The sequence below is a fragment of the Neoarius graeffei genome, chromosome 6 (assembly GCF_027579695.1).
Source record: "Neoarius graeffei isolate fNeoGra1 chromosome 6, fNeoGra1.pri, whole genome shotgun sequence".
NCBI classification, from domain to species: domain Eukaryota; kingdom Metazoa; phylum Chordata; class Actinopteri; order Siluriformes; family Ariidae; genus Neoarius; species Neoarius graeffei.
This window is the reverse complement of record NC_083574.1, coordinates 33,975,356-33,995,106: the sequence shown is the minus strand read 5'-3', so window position 1 is coordinate 33,995,106 and position 19,751 is coordinate 33,975,356. Positions and strand designations below refer to the sequence as shown.

General features: G+C 38.6%; 1 protein-coding gene across 1 annotated transcript in view; it reads right to left on the bottom strand.

Moving 5' to 3' along the window:
* LOC132887853 (SH3 and multiple ankyrin repeat domains protein 2-like) overlaps nt 1-19,751 on the bottom strand; it is a 264,197-nt gene that overhangs the window by 166,592 nt on the left and 77,854 nt on the right. Inside the window, exon 10 of the mRNA XM_060923589.1 lies at nt 3,285-3,537. Within this exon, the coding sequence (XP_060779572.1) occupies nt 3,285-3,537 (253 nt within the window). The remainder of the gene's footprint in view (nt 1-3,284; nt 3,538-19,751) is intronic.

Genomic DNA, 19,751 nt, shown 5'->3' with positions numbered 1-19,751 from the left:
CTCCACATTCACTGGATATGAGCAACTGCACGCTCTGATTGGCTACTCTGCTACTAGGATATCAGCTCATATACCATGAGCAGAGAAGAACAAAATGGCGGAGCATGTACTGAACCAATCGAGGATGAAATAAAAACTCTACTTGAAAACAAAACCCCCAAAATACAAAAAAGCAACAAAATACGGAATGAAAGTATTTCAAGGTAAGAATGCATGCTTTTTTTATTTTTCAAGAATTATTATCACATTTTTCACAAATTGCTCCTGTCATTTCACCAGTTTGTTTAAATTCTAAACAGAAATGATTTTGTCGGACATTTTGTATAAAGTTTTTAATTTTCGAATTTGCAAACAATTAAAAATAAAAATGCTCTGTCTCTCAAAATCCAGGGAATGCAGAAATAATAAAACAGTTATTCCACTCAATCTCGTTGTACATGGCTTATAGCCGACTCGGTGTTACATGCCTCATCGACTATCAGCTCACGTACAACTCAATTTTGTGGAATAACTGTTAAATATATTACGTGAGGGGCGGCACGGTGGTGTTGTGGTTAGCGCTGTCGCCTCACAGCAAGAAGGTCCGGGTTCGAGCCCCGTGGCCGGCGAGGGCCTTTCTGTGTGGAGTTTGCATGTTCTCCCCGTGTCCGCGTGGGTTTCCCCCACAGTCCAAAGACATGTAGGTTAGGTTAACTGGTGACTCTAAATTGACCGTAGGTGTGAATGTGAGTGTGAATGGTTGTCTGTGTCTATGTGTCAGCCCTGTGATGACCTGGCGACTTGTCCAGGGTGTACCCCGCCTTTCGCCCATAGTCAGCTGGGATAGGCTCCAGCTTGCCTGCGACCCTGTAGCACAGGATAAAGCGGCTAGAGATAATGAGATGAGATGAGATACATTACGTGAAGTTCAGTTAGCTTTGCACAGAACTAGATGGTAGAAATTTCCTTCAAAGGGCTGATTTTTACTTTGAGTACATTTCAGAGACTGTACTTTTGTACTTTTATCTGAGTAAAGAAGTTGAATAAGTATTTCTACTTTTACCAGAGTATTTTTTACATAAGTTCTGTACTTCTACATAAGTAAAGAATGCATGTACTTTTGTTATTGCTGCTATCCTTGTAATTATGTCCATTGGCATAATACCTAATGCAGCTATTTAATGATATTCTACACCTAAATCAAACCCTAACCTGTGGAACCAAAAGGGAATCTTTTGGCTCTTTTTTAAAAAAAAAAATAAATAAAATAAATAAAAACACCTGCTGTTTTTATCGTAGACCAGCCAAATGTCTCCACAAGATCAAAACTTCCAGATATTTCTGTCCTTGTGGGGACATTTGTTCCCCACCAAAATATAAAAACATGCCCACATTCACACACACTGACACTAATCTTCTTAATCCTCTTGAATAATGATAGTCCGGTTGATCCATCTTCAGGTCACAAAAAACACACACAATCCAGAGAATGGCAGAAACACACTCACACACACACACACACACACACACACACATTATGTAAATTATGTATTATAATTTTAACACAGAGCAACCATCTTGGACTTTAAAGGTTACTCCAACAGAGCAGCTCTAGGTTTGTGCTCAGTGTGTGTGTGTGTGTGTGTGTGTGCGCGTGGAGAGAGCTGCAGAGATGTTGTGGTTACAGTGTGTCTGATGAGATTATTTAATCTTGATCTCCAGTGATATCAGAATTTATGAATTAGTGACACATTCCTGGTCTACATGAAACTTTTTTTTTTTTACACCAACTGCATTTTTTATTAAAAATAAAAAAAAAAACCTGAAAGATCCTTTATATTTGCTTTTAGTTACTGAGGTTAAGGTTAGGTGTAGACATAGCTATGGTTATATGCATGTTAGATGAAATATCCCAGAAAGATTTATGAGCCATTCCACCGAATCGGTGCCATTTCCGTCCCTAGAAAATTATATCTATAAATGCACATAAAAATGTACTTTAAAATGCATTTCCTTATTACGCAGAATGTCCTGCACATTGATCTGATTTCAAATTTAAGATATATAATTGTAAGGATTAATAAAAACTACCTAAAACACTGAAAAATATCATGTGTTACCTGTCCCCGCACTCTAACTTTATACTTAACTATGAAATATTATGATTAAAATCCTTCAGAAACAGTATTTCTTTTGCACTGTTGTGTGACTCCATATCCTATCCATGGTTTAAATATATATTTTTTCATAAGAAATCCACAATATCTTAGTTAAAATACACATTTTAGTTGTGGGCTGCACAGTGGTGTAGTGGTTAGCGCTGTCGCCTCACAGCAAGAAGGTCCGGGTTCGAGCCCCGTGGCCGGCGAGGGCCTTTCTGTGCGGAGTTTGCATGTTCTCCCTGTGTCTGCGTGGGTTTCCTCCGGGTGCTCCGGTTTCCCCCACAGTCCAAAGACATGCAGGTTAGGTTAACTGGTGACTCTAAATTGACCGTAGGTGTGAATGTGAGTGTGAATGGTTGTCTGTGTCTATGTGTCAGCCCTGTGATGACCTGGTGACTTGTCCAGGGTGTACCCTGCCTTTCGCCCGTAGTCAGCTGGGATAGGCTCCAGCTTGCCTGCGACCCTGTAGAACAGGATAAAGCAGCTAGAGATAATGAGATGAGATGAGATTTTAGTTGTGTCCCTGGGTTTTCACTCAGTCCTGTTACCCAAACATATTACCCCATCTGACAAATTTGGAACATTCCATAAATAACATGCTCAACAGGAAGTTACATTAGTTGTGTCTTCTGAAGGCCATGGGAAGACCAAAAGTTAGTTCTCTCATTTACTTTTCTGTATATTTGATGATTTTTAAACTTTGACTGATAAGGTCAATGTCAACATACTGTCCTGTTACTTAAATTATTTCTTAGATGATATTTGTTTATTTTAAAAATACAGATTTTTGGTAAATCATTAGAATGTGCTAAGTGTGGTCATGCTATTAGCGATGACGCCATGTGGCTTAATTCCATGTATTAGCTAATCCTAGGCTAAAAACTCAGTCCTGTTACTTTCAGAGTTTTGGTAACAGGACTGAAAAAAATGCAGCCATCTTTGACTTCCAAACCTTGTAACGTAGCCTGAGGTTGACCAATACACATTTTGAATAGTTAAATATGTGTGTTATTATAATCAGTGTTGAAAAGATATAACAAATTAAGTTCAATTTGGGAATGGTACAACAAGCAAATGGCACCCATTCGGTAGAATGTCCCTTATATGCAAGTGTGTGTGTGTGTGCGTGTGTGTGTGTCTCACCTGTGCTGCAGTCTGTGCTGTTCCTCTCCCAGGCGGCTGAGTGAGGGCGAGCGGCTGCGTGGTGGGGCTCTGGTACTCACTGTGCCATTAGGGCTGTTGTGTATGTGTAGTTGTGTGTGTGGTTGTGCATTTGTGTGTTGGGGATGTAGTTGGAGGTGGTTGTCACTGTTGGAACGCAGCAGCACACGTGGAGGCACCAAATGATGAGGAGCACGGCGTCTCCTGGAGTATGAGGGAGCTTCACGGAAAGGCACTAAAAGAGAGAGGAAGAGACAGATTATTACTTCTGCCAACTTTGTTGAAGGTTATATTTTCACCTCCATTTGTTTGTCTTTTCCCAACATAAATTAAAAAAAAAGTAGTGAACAGATTTTGATGAAATTTTGAGGAAAGGTAGGCCATGGGCCAAGGACCATTTAATTAGATTTTGATGCAAATATGGATATGTATAGTGTCTTGCAAAAAGTATTAATCCCCCTTGGTGTCTTGCTGTTTTGTTGCATTACAAGCTGGAACTAAAATGGATTTTGGGGGGGTTAGCACCATTTCATTTACATAACATGCCTCCCACTTTAAAGGTGCAAATTGTTGTTTTATTGTGACACAAACAATAATTAAGTTGAAAAACAGAAGTCTGGAGTGTGCATAGGTATTCACCGCCTTTCATATGAAACCCCTAAATAAGAGCTGATCCAAACAATTCACTTCATAAGTCACATAATTAGTTGATTTAAGATCCACCTGTGTGCAATCAAAGTGTCACATGATCTGTCACATGATGTCTGTATAAATTAACCTGTTCTGGAAGGACCCTGACTCTGCAACACTACTAAGCAAGCAACATGAAAATCAAGGAGCCTCGAAACAGGTCAGAGACAAAGTTGTGAAGAAGTATAGATCAGAGTTGGGTTCTAAAAAAATATTCCAAACTTTGAATATCCAACAGAGCGCCATTAAATCCATTACAGCAAAATGGAAAGAATATGTCACTACTACAAACCTGACAAGAGAAGGCTGCCCACCAGAACTCACAGACCAGGCAAGGAGGGCATTAATCAGAGCTGCAACAAAAACACCAACGATAACACTGAAGAAGCTGCAAAAATCCACAACAGAGATGTGAGTATCTGTCCATAGGACCACTTTAAGCCATACACTCCACAGAGCGGGGCTTTATGGAAGAGTGGCCAGGAAAAAAGTCACTGCTTAAGAAAAAACATTTGGAGTTTGCCCAATAGCATGTGGCAGACTCCCCAAACACATGGAAGAAGATTCTCTGGTCAAATGAGACTAAAATTGATCTTTTTGGCCATCAATGGGAAATGCCATGTGTGGCGCAAACCCAACGCTTCCCATCACCCTGAGAACACCTTTCCTACAGTAAAGCATGGTGGTGGCAGCATCATGCTGTGGAGATATTTTTCATCTGCAGGGACAGGAAAGCTGGTCAGGACTGAAGAAAAGATGGATGGCACTGAATACAGGACAGTTCTGGTGGAAAACCTGTTTGAATCAGCGAGAGATTTGAGACTGGGATGAAGGTTTACATTCCAGCAGGACAATGACCCTAAGCATACTGCTAAAGCTACACTGGAGTGGTTTAAAGGGAAACATTTATATGTCTTGAAATGGCCTAATCAAAGCCCAGACCTCAATCCAATTGAGAATCTATGACATAACCTGAAGATTGCTGTACACCAACATAACCTATCTAACTTGAAGGAGCTGGAGCAGTTTTGCCTTGAGGAATGGGCAAAAATCCCAGTGGCTAGATGTGCTAAGCTAATAGAGACATACCCCAAGAGACTTGCAACTGTAGTTGCAGCAAAAGGTGACTCTACGAAATATTGACTTTGGGGTGTGTGTGTGTGTGTGTGTGTGTGTGTGTGTGTGTGTGTGTGTGTGTGTGTGTGTATACCTATGCACACTCCAAGTTTCTGTTTTTTTCATCTTAATTATTGTTTGTGTTATAATAAAACAATTTTCCCTATTAAAGTTGTTGGCACATTGTGTAAATCAAATGGTGCTACCCCCCCCCCCCCCAATCCATTTTAATTCCAGCTTGTAATGCGATAAAACAGGACAAACACCAACTTTTGCAAGACACTGTATGTGGAACTAGGATATTCTAATATGTGGCTTGGCAGAGGTATGCACTCTACTGAGTGCCCTTCTAGTTATTATTATTATTATTATTATGGGAATCCACTATTTCGTAATTAAATATACAGTCAAAGTGGATAATTTTCAGCATACACAATACAAAGTAGGTTCTTGCACAAATAAAGTAATCTAGTTAATACAGATGTTCATAGAAAGTATTATTTCAAACACATGCTCTAATTTCAAGAAAGAAACATTTTTTTTAATTGAATTAAGCAAACATAATGATTCTGTCAAAGTGCTTCCCTGTTGCATTTTCCTTAATGTCTGCCCTGAACACTCCCTGTTCATTGTCAGTGCTGCTGAGAAGTAGTGGGATTAAATGTAAACAAAGCCATTCGTTTTATTATATTTCCAGGGTAGTTGGGTCCTAACATCGATGTGCATTTTAGCGTGAGTTGCTTGTAAGTACTGTAGGTGAACAATTTTTTTTGATCCAAATAGCAAGAGGCAGATTGAGCCATCAGGAACAACTGCCCAAGTTTTTGGAAACTGTATGTTTGTAAATGTATAACAAAGTATATATGAGAGCAAAAATTTTATTTTGAATGTTGTTTGTTATTAGCAGAAGGGAGCTATCAATCATGAATGTAGTTGTCATGCTGTTCTGATATGTAGCCAGGTTCTGCTGCTGTAACCTCATTGGATAGAACGCTAAATGACAGAGAGATGAAGTGAATGACTGAGAGAAAATCCATAAGTACCTTACTTATAAGTTTTGAACCAGGGAGCTATAAGGCAGCAAGACTACTACAGCACCACCATGTCACATCTACTTAATGTAGTGCTAAATAAAATGGTAGTAATATTAACCTTTAACCAAGATTCTTTGATTAAAAGGAAAAAGGTTGTCCAGTGAAACAGGGACATCTGAAGGATCTGGTTAGTAAGGCAGCTGCCTGCAGAATCCATCCATCCATCCATTATCTGTAACCGCTTATCCTGTGCAGGGTCGCGGGCAAGCTGGAGCTTATCCCAGCTGACTATGGGCGAAAGGCAGGGTAACACCCTGGACAAGTCACCAGGTGATCACAGGACTGACACATGGAAACAAACAACCATTCACACTCACATTCACACCTATGGTCAATTTAGAGCCATCAATTAGCCTAACCTACATGTCTTTGGACTGTGGGGGAAACCAGAGCATCTGGAGGAAACCCACACAGACACGGGGAGAACATGCAAACTCCACACAGAAAGGTCCCTGTTGGCCACTGGGTTCGAACCCAGAACCTTCTTGCTGTGACGCGACAGTACTAACCACTGCGCCACCCTGCAGAATGCAGTGCAGCTATATTATTATGATGATGATGAACTATTTATAGTTCACAATTTATAGATATATCAACATACATTGAGGTTTTATACTTAGAGCTGGCATTATGCCATATTGTTTAATTAGCATGTGTGGTTGGAAATTTATGACCCCTATTTTATTTTTATTCCTTTCTAACTGGCTCTCAGAAATGCAGTGATGAAGAAGAAGCAAGAAAATGCTCATCATTCTATGACTGTTGGATCATTATTTCATTCTCTGGAGATGTGACAATGTGACCAAATACAGTGTGGAGCACCAGGCAAAACTTGGAAACATCTGCCTGTAAAATCACAGCGAGTTTATCAAGATGGAGTCTGGATGATGAACTGACTGCTTTTTGTTACATACACTAACTGAGGACAAAGATGAGACATTTGTCAATGACATATTTCACATCACATATGTCAAAATCATAAGGACACCTGGAAATGCTGAGGTTATGTGAAATTGAGGTTGGGAGAAAAGATGCCTTTAAGGGATAAAAAAAATAAAATAAAACCAAAACGTTTTTTAAAAATGTGACATGAACAACTCATCATTCTGACCTTCAGGTTCTCTCAACGTCAGCAAACTTAAAATAGCCTTCCTGCTTTCTTTTCCTGTCTGATCAGGTGTGAAGCCTTTCAGATTTAGAAGTCAAATTGAGGACGTTGTGCTGGATTGCAGTCTTCATGAAAAAATTAATGGTAAAAGTCCTTCGTCAGTTTTCTCTCTCTCTCTCTCTCTCTCTCTCTCTCTCTCTCATATATATATATATATATATATATATATATATATATATATATATATATAATGTCTTGCAAAAGTATTCAACCCCCTTAGTGTTTGTCCTGTTTTGTCACATTACAAGCTGGAAGTAAAATGGATTTTTTGGGGGTGAGCACCATTTGATTTACACAGCATGCCTACCACTTTAAAGATGCAAAATGTTGTTTTATTGTGACACAAACAATAATTAAAATGAAAAAAAAAAAAACTGAAATCTGGACTGTGCATTAGTATTCAGCCCCCCAAACTTTGTAGAGCCACCTTTTGCTGCAATTACAGCTTCAAGTCTCTTAGGAAATGTCTCTATTAGCTTAGCACATACTGGGATTTTTGTCCATTTCTCAAGGCAAAACTGCTCCAAATCTTTCAAGTTAGATGGGTTGCACTGGTGTACAGCAATTTTCAAGTGATGCCACAGATTCTCAATTGGATTGAGGTCTGGGCTTTGACTAGACCATTCCAAGACATTTAAATATCTCCCTTTAAACCACACCAGTGTAGCTTTAACAGTATGTTTAGGGTCATTGTCCTACTGGAATATGAACCCTTGTCCCAGTCTCAAACCTCTAGCTGACTCAAACAGGTTTTCCTCCAGAATTGCCCTGTATTTAGTGCCTTCCATCTTCAGTCCTGACCAGCTTTCCTGTCCCTGCAGATGAAAAATATCCCCACAGCATGCTGCTGCCACCACCACGCTTCATTGTAGGAATGGTGTTCTCAGGGTGATGGGAAGGGTTTGTGCCACACATGGCATTTCCCATGATGGCCAAAAAGATACATTTTAGTCTCATTTGACCAGAGAATCTTCTTCTATATGTTTTGGAGAGTCTGCTACATGCTGTTGGACAAACTCCAAATGTGTTTTCTGAAGCAATTGCCTTTTTCTGGCCACTCTTCCATAAAGCCCCACTCTGTGGAGTGTATGGCTTAAAGTGGTCCTATGGACAGATACTCCTGTCTCCCCTGTGAATCTTTGAAGCTCCTTCAGTGTTATCTTTGGTGTTTTTGTTGCATCTCTGATTAATGCCCTCCTTGCCTGGTCTGTGAGTTTTGGTGGGCGGCCTTCTCTTGTCAGGTTTGTGGTGGTGACATATTCTTTCCATTTTGCTAGCATGGATTTAATGGTGCTCTGTGGGATATTCAAAGTTTGGGATATTTTTTATGACCCAGACCTGATATATACTTCTCCACAACTTTGTCTCTGATTTGTTTGGAGTCTCCTTGGTTTTCATGCTGCTTGCTTAGTAGTGTTGCAGAGTCAAAGTCCTTCCAGACCAGGTTGATTTATACAGACATCATGTGACAGATTATGTGACACTTTGATTGCACACAATTGGATCTTAATAAACTAATTATGTGACTTATGAAGTGAATTGTTTGGATCAGCTCTTATTTAGGGGTTTCATATGAAAGGGGGTGAATACCTATGCACACTCCAGATTTCTGTTTTTATTTTTCCATCTTAATTATTGTTTGTGTCACAATAAAACAACATTTGCACCTTTAAAGTGGTAGGCATGTTGTGTAAATCAAATGGAACTAACCCCTAAAAATCCATTTTAATTACGGCTTGTAATGCGACAAAACAGGACAAACACCAAGGGGGATGAATACTTTTGCAAGACACTGTATATATAAACCCCCCAAACCCGATGCCAGCCAGTTTTTAAAAATGTATTGGATAAGGTATAACAAATAAATAAAAATAAATAAATAAATAAATAAATAAATATAACCCCAAACCAGAAAAAGTACATTATGTTGAAATTGCAATTAAAACTGAAAACAATGATTTATAAATTATTTTTGACCTGTATTCCACTCAAAACAATACAGAGGCACATTATTTGATGTTTTACCTCATTAAATTTATTGTTTTTTTCAAAATAAACACTCTTCTGATTAAATTCTGATTCTTGTAACACATAAAAAAAAAAGTTGGCATTACCACTTTGTAATGTTGCCATTCCTTCTCACAACACTTAAAAGATGTTTAGGGACTGAAGACACCAAATGATGAAGCATTTCACATGTTATTTTGTCCCATTCTTCCTGCAAACAGGTCTTAAGGTGTGCAACAATACTGGGTTGTCGTTGTCATATGTAAAATTTATAAAATTTGTAAAATTCGCCACACAGTAAAGTTTTGTCTAGCATTTGTAGATGTAACTCTCTATGTAGCAGAGCTGAACAAAGCCTCATATTTAAGAGGAATCCATCGACCTGATTTTTGATGGGTTTTGCGACCACACAACATCTATATATATGTACACCACCAGAGGGAACCAGATCACAAGTGCAAGGCAATGTCTCTCATGAACACTTGACCACCAGACAATGAAATTTGTATCTTTATTTACATAAGATAAATGGGTTTTTATCCAGCGCTTATTTTTAATTTATTTCTTTCAAACAGTAATGTGGGATTATTTCCTAACACATTTTTACATAAAATATTCATTACAGTTTCAGATTAAACTAGTGAAAACAGTTTTATTAGTCCACTAGCTTGTTGGACAATTGACAGTTTCTGTCATGTAAGGGCATGAAGAGTTTTATTGAAAACACTGTCACAAGACAAAGCAGCAATTTACTGTTGTGAAATACACTACACTACATAATTTGATGGTTCATATGCTATAATATTATTGTTCTATTCAGATTGATTTTGTGCCTTGTAAATATTTTGCTCATACACTCATCAGGAGCTCTGCTTTTAGGCAGTGCAAAAAATATCTATATTTGTGCTTGACAAAGGTTTGCCAAAGTAATCCCAAGCCCATGTGGTTACATAAGCTATAGATGAATAATGGTTCTTGATGCAGTGCCATCTGATTGATCGGAGATTACAGGTGTTCAGCTTAGGCTTGTGCCCTTACCCTCTACTCACAGAAATTCCTCCAGATTCCTTGAATTTTTTTAATGATATTATGCACCACAGAGGAAGAAATATCCAAATCCCTTCAGATCTTTCTTTGTCGAACATTGTTTTTACACATTTCAATAATTTTCTCTTGCATTTGTTGACAAACTGGAGATCCTCAGCCCTTTTTTGCTCCTAAAAACCTAGGCCTTTCCTTGATACCGATTTTGTACCAAATCATGATTACAGTAACCTGTTGACATCACGTGTTTAAAATCACATTATTATTGATTGTTTTTACTCATTACTAGCCCTAAACTGCCCCGTCCTAAGTTTTTTGGTTTTTTTTTTTTTTGGAATGTATTGCAGACCTGAAACGCAGGAATGGATGTATCCTAAAAAATGAAGTGAAGTTGACCAACAAAACATGAAATATTTTGGGTTCATACTGTCTGTAATGAAATACAAGTCAAAGTAAATTTAGAAATCACTGCTTTCTTTTTTATTTGCATTTTCCATACCATCCCAACTGTTTCTGATTTGGTTGTATATTTTTGCCCTAAATGCAGATGTCTGGCTGACTGAAAGAATTCCACCCCAACAATTTACTTATATTTGGCTGTATCCATGTTGCCTGTGATGGCAGCAAGCTTTCCAGTTCCTCCTGCTGAAAGCAACATTAGAGCATGATGCTACCATCACCATGTTTGATTGTAGGGATGGTGTTACTTGGGTGCTCGGCTGTGTTTTGTTTGCACCACACATTATGCTTTAGCTTTAGACCAAATGGTTCAACTTTAGTCTCAACAGACCACAAAATATTTTTCCAAAAGCTCTTAGATTTGCATGGCCTTTCTCAGAAGTGGCTTGCTACTGGCCTCTCTCCCACATAGGCCAGCTCTATGAAGAGTTAATGATATTATTGCACAGGCTCTCCTATTTCAGCCAGGGAGCACTGTAACTACTTCAGTGTTGGAGCTGGACTCTCAGACACTTCTCTGAAAATTGCCCTGCTTATCTGAACAGTCAGTTTGACATGATGTTGGTAGTGTCTGGGTTGTAGCAAAATTATTTACACTTTGTTATAAATGTACACAGGTATACCCTATTTAACATATTTAGTGTGAGCTCTCAAAAATTAAATACTAGGCTTAATTTAGATTGTTAAAAGAGGTTCTTTGGTTTAAGCTTATCTCTTTAGAGCAGGAAAAAAAAATCCCTTACTAATATACTTAAATTTGATGTTGCACGACAGCAAAATAAATAAATAAATAAATAAATAAATTAATTAATTAATTAATTAAAAGAGAGAGAGAAATAATCACTGGGTGATAAATAATCACACTGAATTTGAATTTTGTGCATAATTAAACATCTAATAGATGATTAATAGCTAATGAAGTAGAGTACACCTTACATGCTGTGTTCATTTAATACAATTAATCCTCACACACTCTACCAGATTCACACTTGCTTATAATTTTTTCATTCCAGAGTGAGTGGATATTTGCCCCTGAACTCTATGCCTTCATCATTACTTTCATTAATCACCAAAACTCTGATGAGGTTCTCATCAGCCATGAATGACAAATTACTAACCTATGCGCTTGAGTTTACTTCTCATCAGACAGCAAGAATTAAAGAGATCTTTCAATCAGAAATTTCATCTACACCATTTTCAGAGGTATATATTTTGTCTGAAGTTAATTCAGCTCTGCAGTAAAGCTCTGAGTCTCAAATAGCTAACAAGCAAGTGGAGCTGGAAAGTCTGAAGGTGGAACTGTTTTAGAAAAGTTGTTTGAGTGATTCGGGACAACTGCATACTTACACATTGATCCAATTATCTAATCAGTCAGTCATTTGACAGCATAAAGCAATGCATAAAATCATGCTGATATACAGTGTCTTGCAAAAGTATTCATGCCCTTGGTGTTTGTCCTGTTTTGTCACATTACAAGCTGGAATTAAAATGGATTTTTGGAGGGTTAGCACCATTTGATTTACACAACATGCTTACCACGTTAAAGGTGAAAGCTGTTGTTTTATTGTGACACAAACAATAATTAAGATGAAAAAACAGAAATCTGGAGTGTGCATAGGCATTCACCCTCCCAAAGTCAATACTTTGTAGAGCCACCTTTTGCTGCAATTACAGCTGCAAGTCTCTTGGGGTATGTCTCTATTAGCTTAGCACATCTAGCCACTGGGATTTTTGCCCATTCCTCAAGACAAAACTGCTCCAACTCCTTCAAGTTAAATGGGTTGCATTGGTGTACAGCAATATTCAAGTTAGGCCACAGATTCTCAATTGGATTGAGGGCTGGGCTTTGATTAGGCCGTTTCAAGACATTTAAATGTTTCCCTTTAACCCACTCCAGTGTAGCTTTAACAGTATGTTTAGTGTCATTGTCCTGCTGGAACGTGAACCTTCGTCCCAGTTTCAAACCTCTGGCTGACTCAAACAGATTTTCCTCCAGAATTGCCTTGTATTTAGTACCATACATCTTTCCTTCAATCCTGACCAGCTTTCCTGTCCCTGCAGATGAAAAATATCCCCACAGCATGATGCTGCCACCACCATGCTTCACTATAGGAATGGTGTTCTCAGGGTGTCAGGTTTGCGCCACACATTGCATTTCCCATAATGGCCAAAAAGTTCAATTTTAGTCTCATTTGACCAGAAAATCTTGTTCCATGTGTTTGGGGAGTCTGCCACATGCTGTTGGGCAAACTCCAAATGTGTTTCATTAAGCAATAACTTTTTTCTGGCCACTCTTCCATCAAGCCCCACTCTGTGGAGTATACAGCTTAAAGTGGTCCTATGGACAGATACTCCCATCTCCGCTGTGGATCTTTGCAGCTCCTTCAGTGTTCTCTTTGGTGTCTTTGTTGCATCTCTGATTAATACCCTCCTTGCCTGGTCTGTGAGTTTTGGTGGGTGGCCTTCTCTTGTCAGGTTTGTAGTGGTGCCATATTCTTTCCATTTTGCTATAATGGATTTAATGGTGCTCCCTGGGATATTCAAAGTTTAGGATTTTTTTTTATAACCCAACCGTGATCTATACTTCTTCACAACTTTGTCTCTGACATGTTTGGAGTGCTCCTTGGTTTTCATGTTGCTAACTTAGTAGTGTAGCAGAGTCAGGGTCTTTCCAGAACAGGTTGATTTATACAGACATCATGTGAAAGATCATGTGACACTGATTGCACACAGGTGGATTTTAATCAACGTATTATGTGACTTATGAAGTGAATTGGTTGGATCAGATCCTATTTAGGGGTTTCATATGAAAGTGGGTGAATACCTATGCACACCCAAGCTTCCGTTTTTCATCTTAATTATTGTTTGTGTCTACAATAAAACAACAATTTGCACCTTTAAAGTGGGAGGCAAGTTGTGTAAATGAAATGGTGCTAACCCTCCAAAAATCCATTTTAATTCCAGCATGTAATGCAACAAAACAGGACAAACATCAAGGGGGATGAATACTTTTGCAAGACACTGTATGTTAAGAGCTTCAGTTAATGTTCAAATCAAACATCAGGATAGGGTGGGGGGGGATTGTTGGTGGCTGGTTTGAGTATTTCATAAACCTGGCTGGGTTGCTTGTAAATTGCTGTAAAACATTCTAACAGTAAAATACTGTAATATCTTACATAGTGTAAAATAACACATGATGCAGTACGTTTCTAAATATGTTTTACAATCGTATAGGTACTGTAAGTTTCAACCAGGTTGGCTGTAAATTCCTATAAAATCTACAGTCAATTTTTATTGTGTAGAGTTTATGGTGCAATTAAGAAAATGCTAATGAGAGAAGTCATAAGAAAATGGTCAGCCAGACTGCTTTTATCTGACAGGAAGGTTACAGTGACTCAAATAATCACTCTTTACAACTGTGGTGAGCAGAAAGCCAAGAACAGGAATCTGAAGCCACAGTGGAAACAGGCTCACTGGAACAACTTTCGAAACTATACTTGTCGAGGTTGAATGACTACATTTAGGGTAAAGAGGACTTGTATAAATTTGATGCTTTAAATCCAAATGTGATATCTGTATACAGTTACAATTAATACTTTAATTAAAAGGGAATTAATACTAAGATTTGGTCTGTGTGTACAAACTGATTTACAATATTTGACACATTACACAAATCCCAGCATTCTTCCATACGTCAAAACAGTGTATTCTTATCTACAAGCAGTAGAGATGATACATTAGAAAGAATAGCATACTAACAGAGTAAGCATTGGCTGTATGTCATTACAAGACATTAAGAGCAGGTAGTAGAGGTGGCAATAGGATAAACGCTATAAGCTAATGAGAATAAGCTAAGAGAGAATGCATTGTGAGTATAGAGAATGTAAGACTGATAAATTGAGTAATATTAAAAGTATTAAAGCATTCCCTTACCTTCTCTCTTTAAGGCACAGAGAAAAGATTTCATTTTTACTCCACTAGCATTCACTTACATTGATACATTCTCAAAAAAAAAGAGTCAGAATAAGATGTTTCCTCAATTAGGAACTGAAAAATAAAATAGCAGGAGACTGTGAGAGTGAGAGACAGTGACACAGCTCAGATTATGATTCGTCTAGAGCTGGCAATAAACTGGAAAAGAATCACACTGGACCCCCCCACCTTGTCGCCACCTCCTCTCTCTCACATTACCTGCATTACTGTCTCATCTTTCTTTCATTTTCCCTTTCCTTTTCTATTCATCCAACACTCTCTTTTAATCTTTTAATCTCTCTGTATGAGTTATACAATATATCTCTCATATCTCTCTCCCTCATCTTAATTATATTTATAGTGATTTATTTATCAATGTCTAAAGCTTGTCTTTATCTTGACACAGTAACATACAATAATGATACAAAGTAGTGCTGAGAGTAACTGTGAGCTCAATGTGAGGTCAAAGTGAGGTGAGAAGAGAAATAGACACCATCTGCACACAATCAGATTGCCAATCTCAATGTTTATCACACCAGTTTGGGACTGGTTTACACTTTGGTTAGCTGAAGGCTTGTTAGCTTGCTATGGATTATGACTAGTCAAGTCAAGTCTATTTGTATAGTGCTTTTAACAACAGACATTGTCGCAAAGCAGATTTACAGAAAATTAAAGACTTTAAAAATGAGCTAATTTGATCCCTAATTTATCCTTGATGAGCAAGCCTGTGGTGAGGAAAAACTAAGGTGACCAGATTTATGAAAAGAAAACTGGGGACATTTTCGGTTTGGTGATTGAAAATATCATTAAAACATCTAATGTTTTCTTCTTTGTAATAAAAAGGAGTGACATTTCTGATTTTTGGGTATTTTGATCATCTCATCTCTCATCTCATTATCTCTAGCCGCTTTATCTTGTTCTACAGGGTCGCAGGACAAGTCGCCAGGTCATCACAGGGCTGACACATAGACAACCATTCACACCTACGGTCAATTTAGTCACCAGTTAACCTAACCTGCATCTCTTTGGACTGTGGGGGAAACCGGAGCACCCAGAGGAAACCCACGCGGACACAGGGAGAACACGCAAACGCCACACAGAAAGCCCCTCGCCGGCCACGGGGCTCGAACCCGGACCTTCTTGCTGTGAGGCGACAGCGCTAACCACTACACCACTGTGCCGCCCTATTTTGATCATGCATTGCATAAAAAGTGAATTTTCCTCACTGAGTGCACTGTAGGCCGATTATACAACTACTTTAGGTTAACATTAATTAAAGACAATGTGAAAATCTCTGCAATGGGTACATAGTTTAGATTTATAGACTCTTAAATTGTAGGCTAGCTGAAACAGATGTTTTAGACCCATGAAAGTAAATATATTAAATTAATTACCATATATACCACTAGTAATGGACAATGTATTTAAAAACATACAAAACACTCACCACAATTTAAATAATCAGTTTACTTCAATCCAAGCAATTTCAAGGTATGGTAACATAATAATAATAATAATAATAATAATAATAATAATAATAATAATGAGGATACAAATGATTCCCGATCTCCCATAGCCTAAATTATAGCCATAGCTGAATTGAAGACCTAGCCTAAATGAATAGCCTTAATCAAAATGTGTAGTCTGCTACACATCACAACAAATTATACAAATTACTGACACTTTGGTAACATTACCATAAGGCTACAGAATTACATAGCCAGCTACTCTGTGGGATAACACACCAATTGTGTGTAAGTTAGCTTATGCCATTGAACTGTTACAATTTTACCTCAGCTGGATTTCTGTTACAGCAATGCTACATCTAGCAACAACTTCAGCTGACTGATTGGAGCTGCACGGCGCTTTCTCCTGATAGCATTGGCCACAGTAGGCTATGGTTTGTTCAGTCAACCACTACCTCTCAATTCAATGTGACAAGCAATGTTATGTCATATACAACATCACAAAATGTAGCTTACACATTTATCAGCTAAATCAGGGCTTTTCAAAGTGTGGGGCGCGCCCCCCCTGGGGGGCGCCAGAGTTCTTCAGGGAGGGCGCAACGTGAGAGACAAAATGGATCGGTTTTTAGTACCTAAAGCTACAGTGAGTGAGGAGACAAAGTCTGGGCCAAGCAAAAAAACAGAGCCTCCAGGATGTTGCGATTTGCAACTTCAGCGCAAATTCAACCAATCCCCGCAAATTCAGGGCGGTGTTGCAATTATATCCAATCACCGCAACTTTCCCGCAAATTTGACCAATCGTTGGCGTCGTCTTGAGGTGACGTCGACAAACTACTTTCCGCCTTACTTCCGTGTGTTCAAGAGAAGCAGCATGCGCGTCGTGTTGCCAGATTGGGCGATTTCAAGTGCATTTTGGCGGGTTTTAAACATATTTTGGACTGGAAAACGTCAGCAGTATCTGGCAACACTGATTGTGTTATGTTTACACTGAAGGACTGTGCACTTTATTTTTTTTTACTTAATACAAGAAATTAATGGATGCCAACATTTTTGCCAAAATGGTATTTTATTTCCCATTGTTTAGGCAGCTTCAGCATCATACTGTGAGATTCTGTTCAAATTGTTTTTTTTCTTCTATGAAGCCTGAGCCATTTATTTTATTAGTTTATAATTATTGTTTAATTTAGTCTTCAGGAGAGACTGCCTGCACACGGTACTAGTATTAATAGTTTTTTTTCTTACATGAAAGCTGAGGCATTTATATTATATTTTAAAGTAACTTCATGTTGTGCTGTGAGGTTCTCTGCACTTTAACTTTTGAACCAACAGGTGCATTTGGATAAGTAAAGCCTATTTTTCTGCATTTTTGTAGTCCTGGTAATCTTTTATATTGGTAAAGTTGTTTATAGGACCATTTCTCTTTGTTTTTTTAATCAATAGTTTTTCAGTAATAACTTAATATTTAACATATCACTCAGTTTTAATCACAAAAAGAGAAAATCGCAATAATTTCTCGCAACTTTCACTTCCTCCCGCAATGTAATCGCAACAAAAACCTAAAAAACACCGCAACTTTCATCGCAATTTTTTGGAAACCCCCCCGCAACATCAGACATTTTAGCCCGCAACAATCACAAAAAAGGCCCGCGGAATCCTGGGGGGACTGAAAAAAGAAGGAAGTATGACCACGATTATTTAAAGTTTGGATTTTCATGGACTGGATCTGAAGATGCTCCACTGCCACAGTGTGTTGTCTGCCAAGAGGTGCTAGCTAACGATGCTATGGGATGTTTAAAATGTGTAAAACAAGATGTTTTAAAAAGCACAGATGTTTAAAATGTGAAAAAGAAAAAAATAATGTGTACAACAACCATTTTTTAAAAATACGAATGGAACATTAAGTATAGCCACAACAAAAATTGTAAGGGGGGGCGCTGTTGTTTATTTGCTCTCCGAGGGGGGGCTCACTCTCCCACACTTTGAAAACCCCTGAGCTAAATAACATAGATGACAAACAATGTCACTTTGGCCTAAAAGAAAAGACTATGGTTCACCTGTCCAGGAGCAGATGAAGCAATCTGTCAAAGCTTTAGGCAAAGTTTCTAGTGCTCTGCTAAAATTTGTTCCTCAGCTCCACCAATCAAAATACTGGAAATGCTATCACCAGAGGTGTTCTAAAACATCTCTGCTATCGGCCTGAGCCCGTCTTAAAGTGATCCACAAAACAATACGCGAGGCGTCTGCTGAAATCTGGTAGATGTTTCAGTCTGGGGTTTTTTTCCGGGTCTGTTGGTCATGGTTAAAAACGGGGACATTTCTGGGGACAGCTCCAGTCAGGGACAGGCCACCAAAAATGGGGACTGTTCCCAGAAAACGGAGATGTCTGGTCACTCTAGGAAACACTCCCTCAGGCTACTGGTTTAGATATTACAATAGCCTAACAGTAGCTTGCATGATATTGAACTTTGCTACAGTACATGTTTACATAAGCTGATGTTATCTAGCTTGCTTTTAATTACATAATATGTAGACTAGCGTTAGCTACCTTGTTAGCAAACATGGCTAAAATTATGAAGCTGGAGAGGTAACATCTAGCTAATCTTACTACATAACAGTCAAACTTGTTTAAGGAGCTCATCAGCTTAACTAATGTTGCTAAAAACAAACAAATTTCAGTTTCCTTAAGGAGTTAAATGTGAGTTAAATAATAGATTCTTCAATAATAAAGATAAGCTGAAATGATCAGGTTAGTCTTTAGTAACTGATGAAATAATACCAGCTCTTGGTACTACACTCAGACTTATGCATCATCTCAAATAAAACCCCAACAAAACCTCACTGCATCTGTTCTTTCACATGTACAATTATTATTATTATTATTATTATTATTATTATTTGCATTGTGCCATTACATTACATGGCTGTGGCAATGGGGGCATGGCCGAGCATCTGTTTGTGAATGGAGGGCATAGACAGGGAAGGTGAGTAGCAAAGTCAGTACACCTGTCCCCAATTAACATGTCTGTGTGCTTTGCAGTAACTGCAGAGAGTACAAAAGGAGGGAGAGAGAGAAGAGAAGAGATCTCTCCCAACCAGAGCACATGAGTGTATGTGTGTGGAAAGCTGAAAAGCAAGGCAAACACTGACAATAAAAAGTCTGTGTGAACAGCACTTCCCACCTGCCACACTTCAGTATTCCACACACTTAAGGGATATACTACAGTGGTGCCGAAACCCGGGAGACTGAAGGGAACCGCTCCATGGAGTCCTCCCTGCTAAAAGATCTAATACATGCCCTTGCCGCCACCCAATGGAGCCAGCACCAAGCACTGATCGCCCTCTGGAAGGAGCAGGAGCAATTCTTCAAAGCCTTGCTGCTGGCCCAGTAGGAAGATCGCCAGACATTCCGGCACCTGCTTGCATTGGCGGGGTC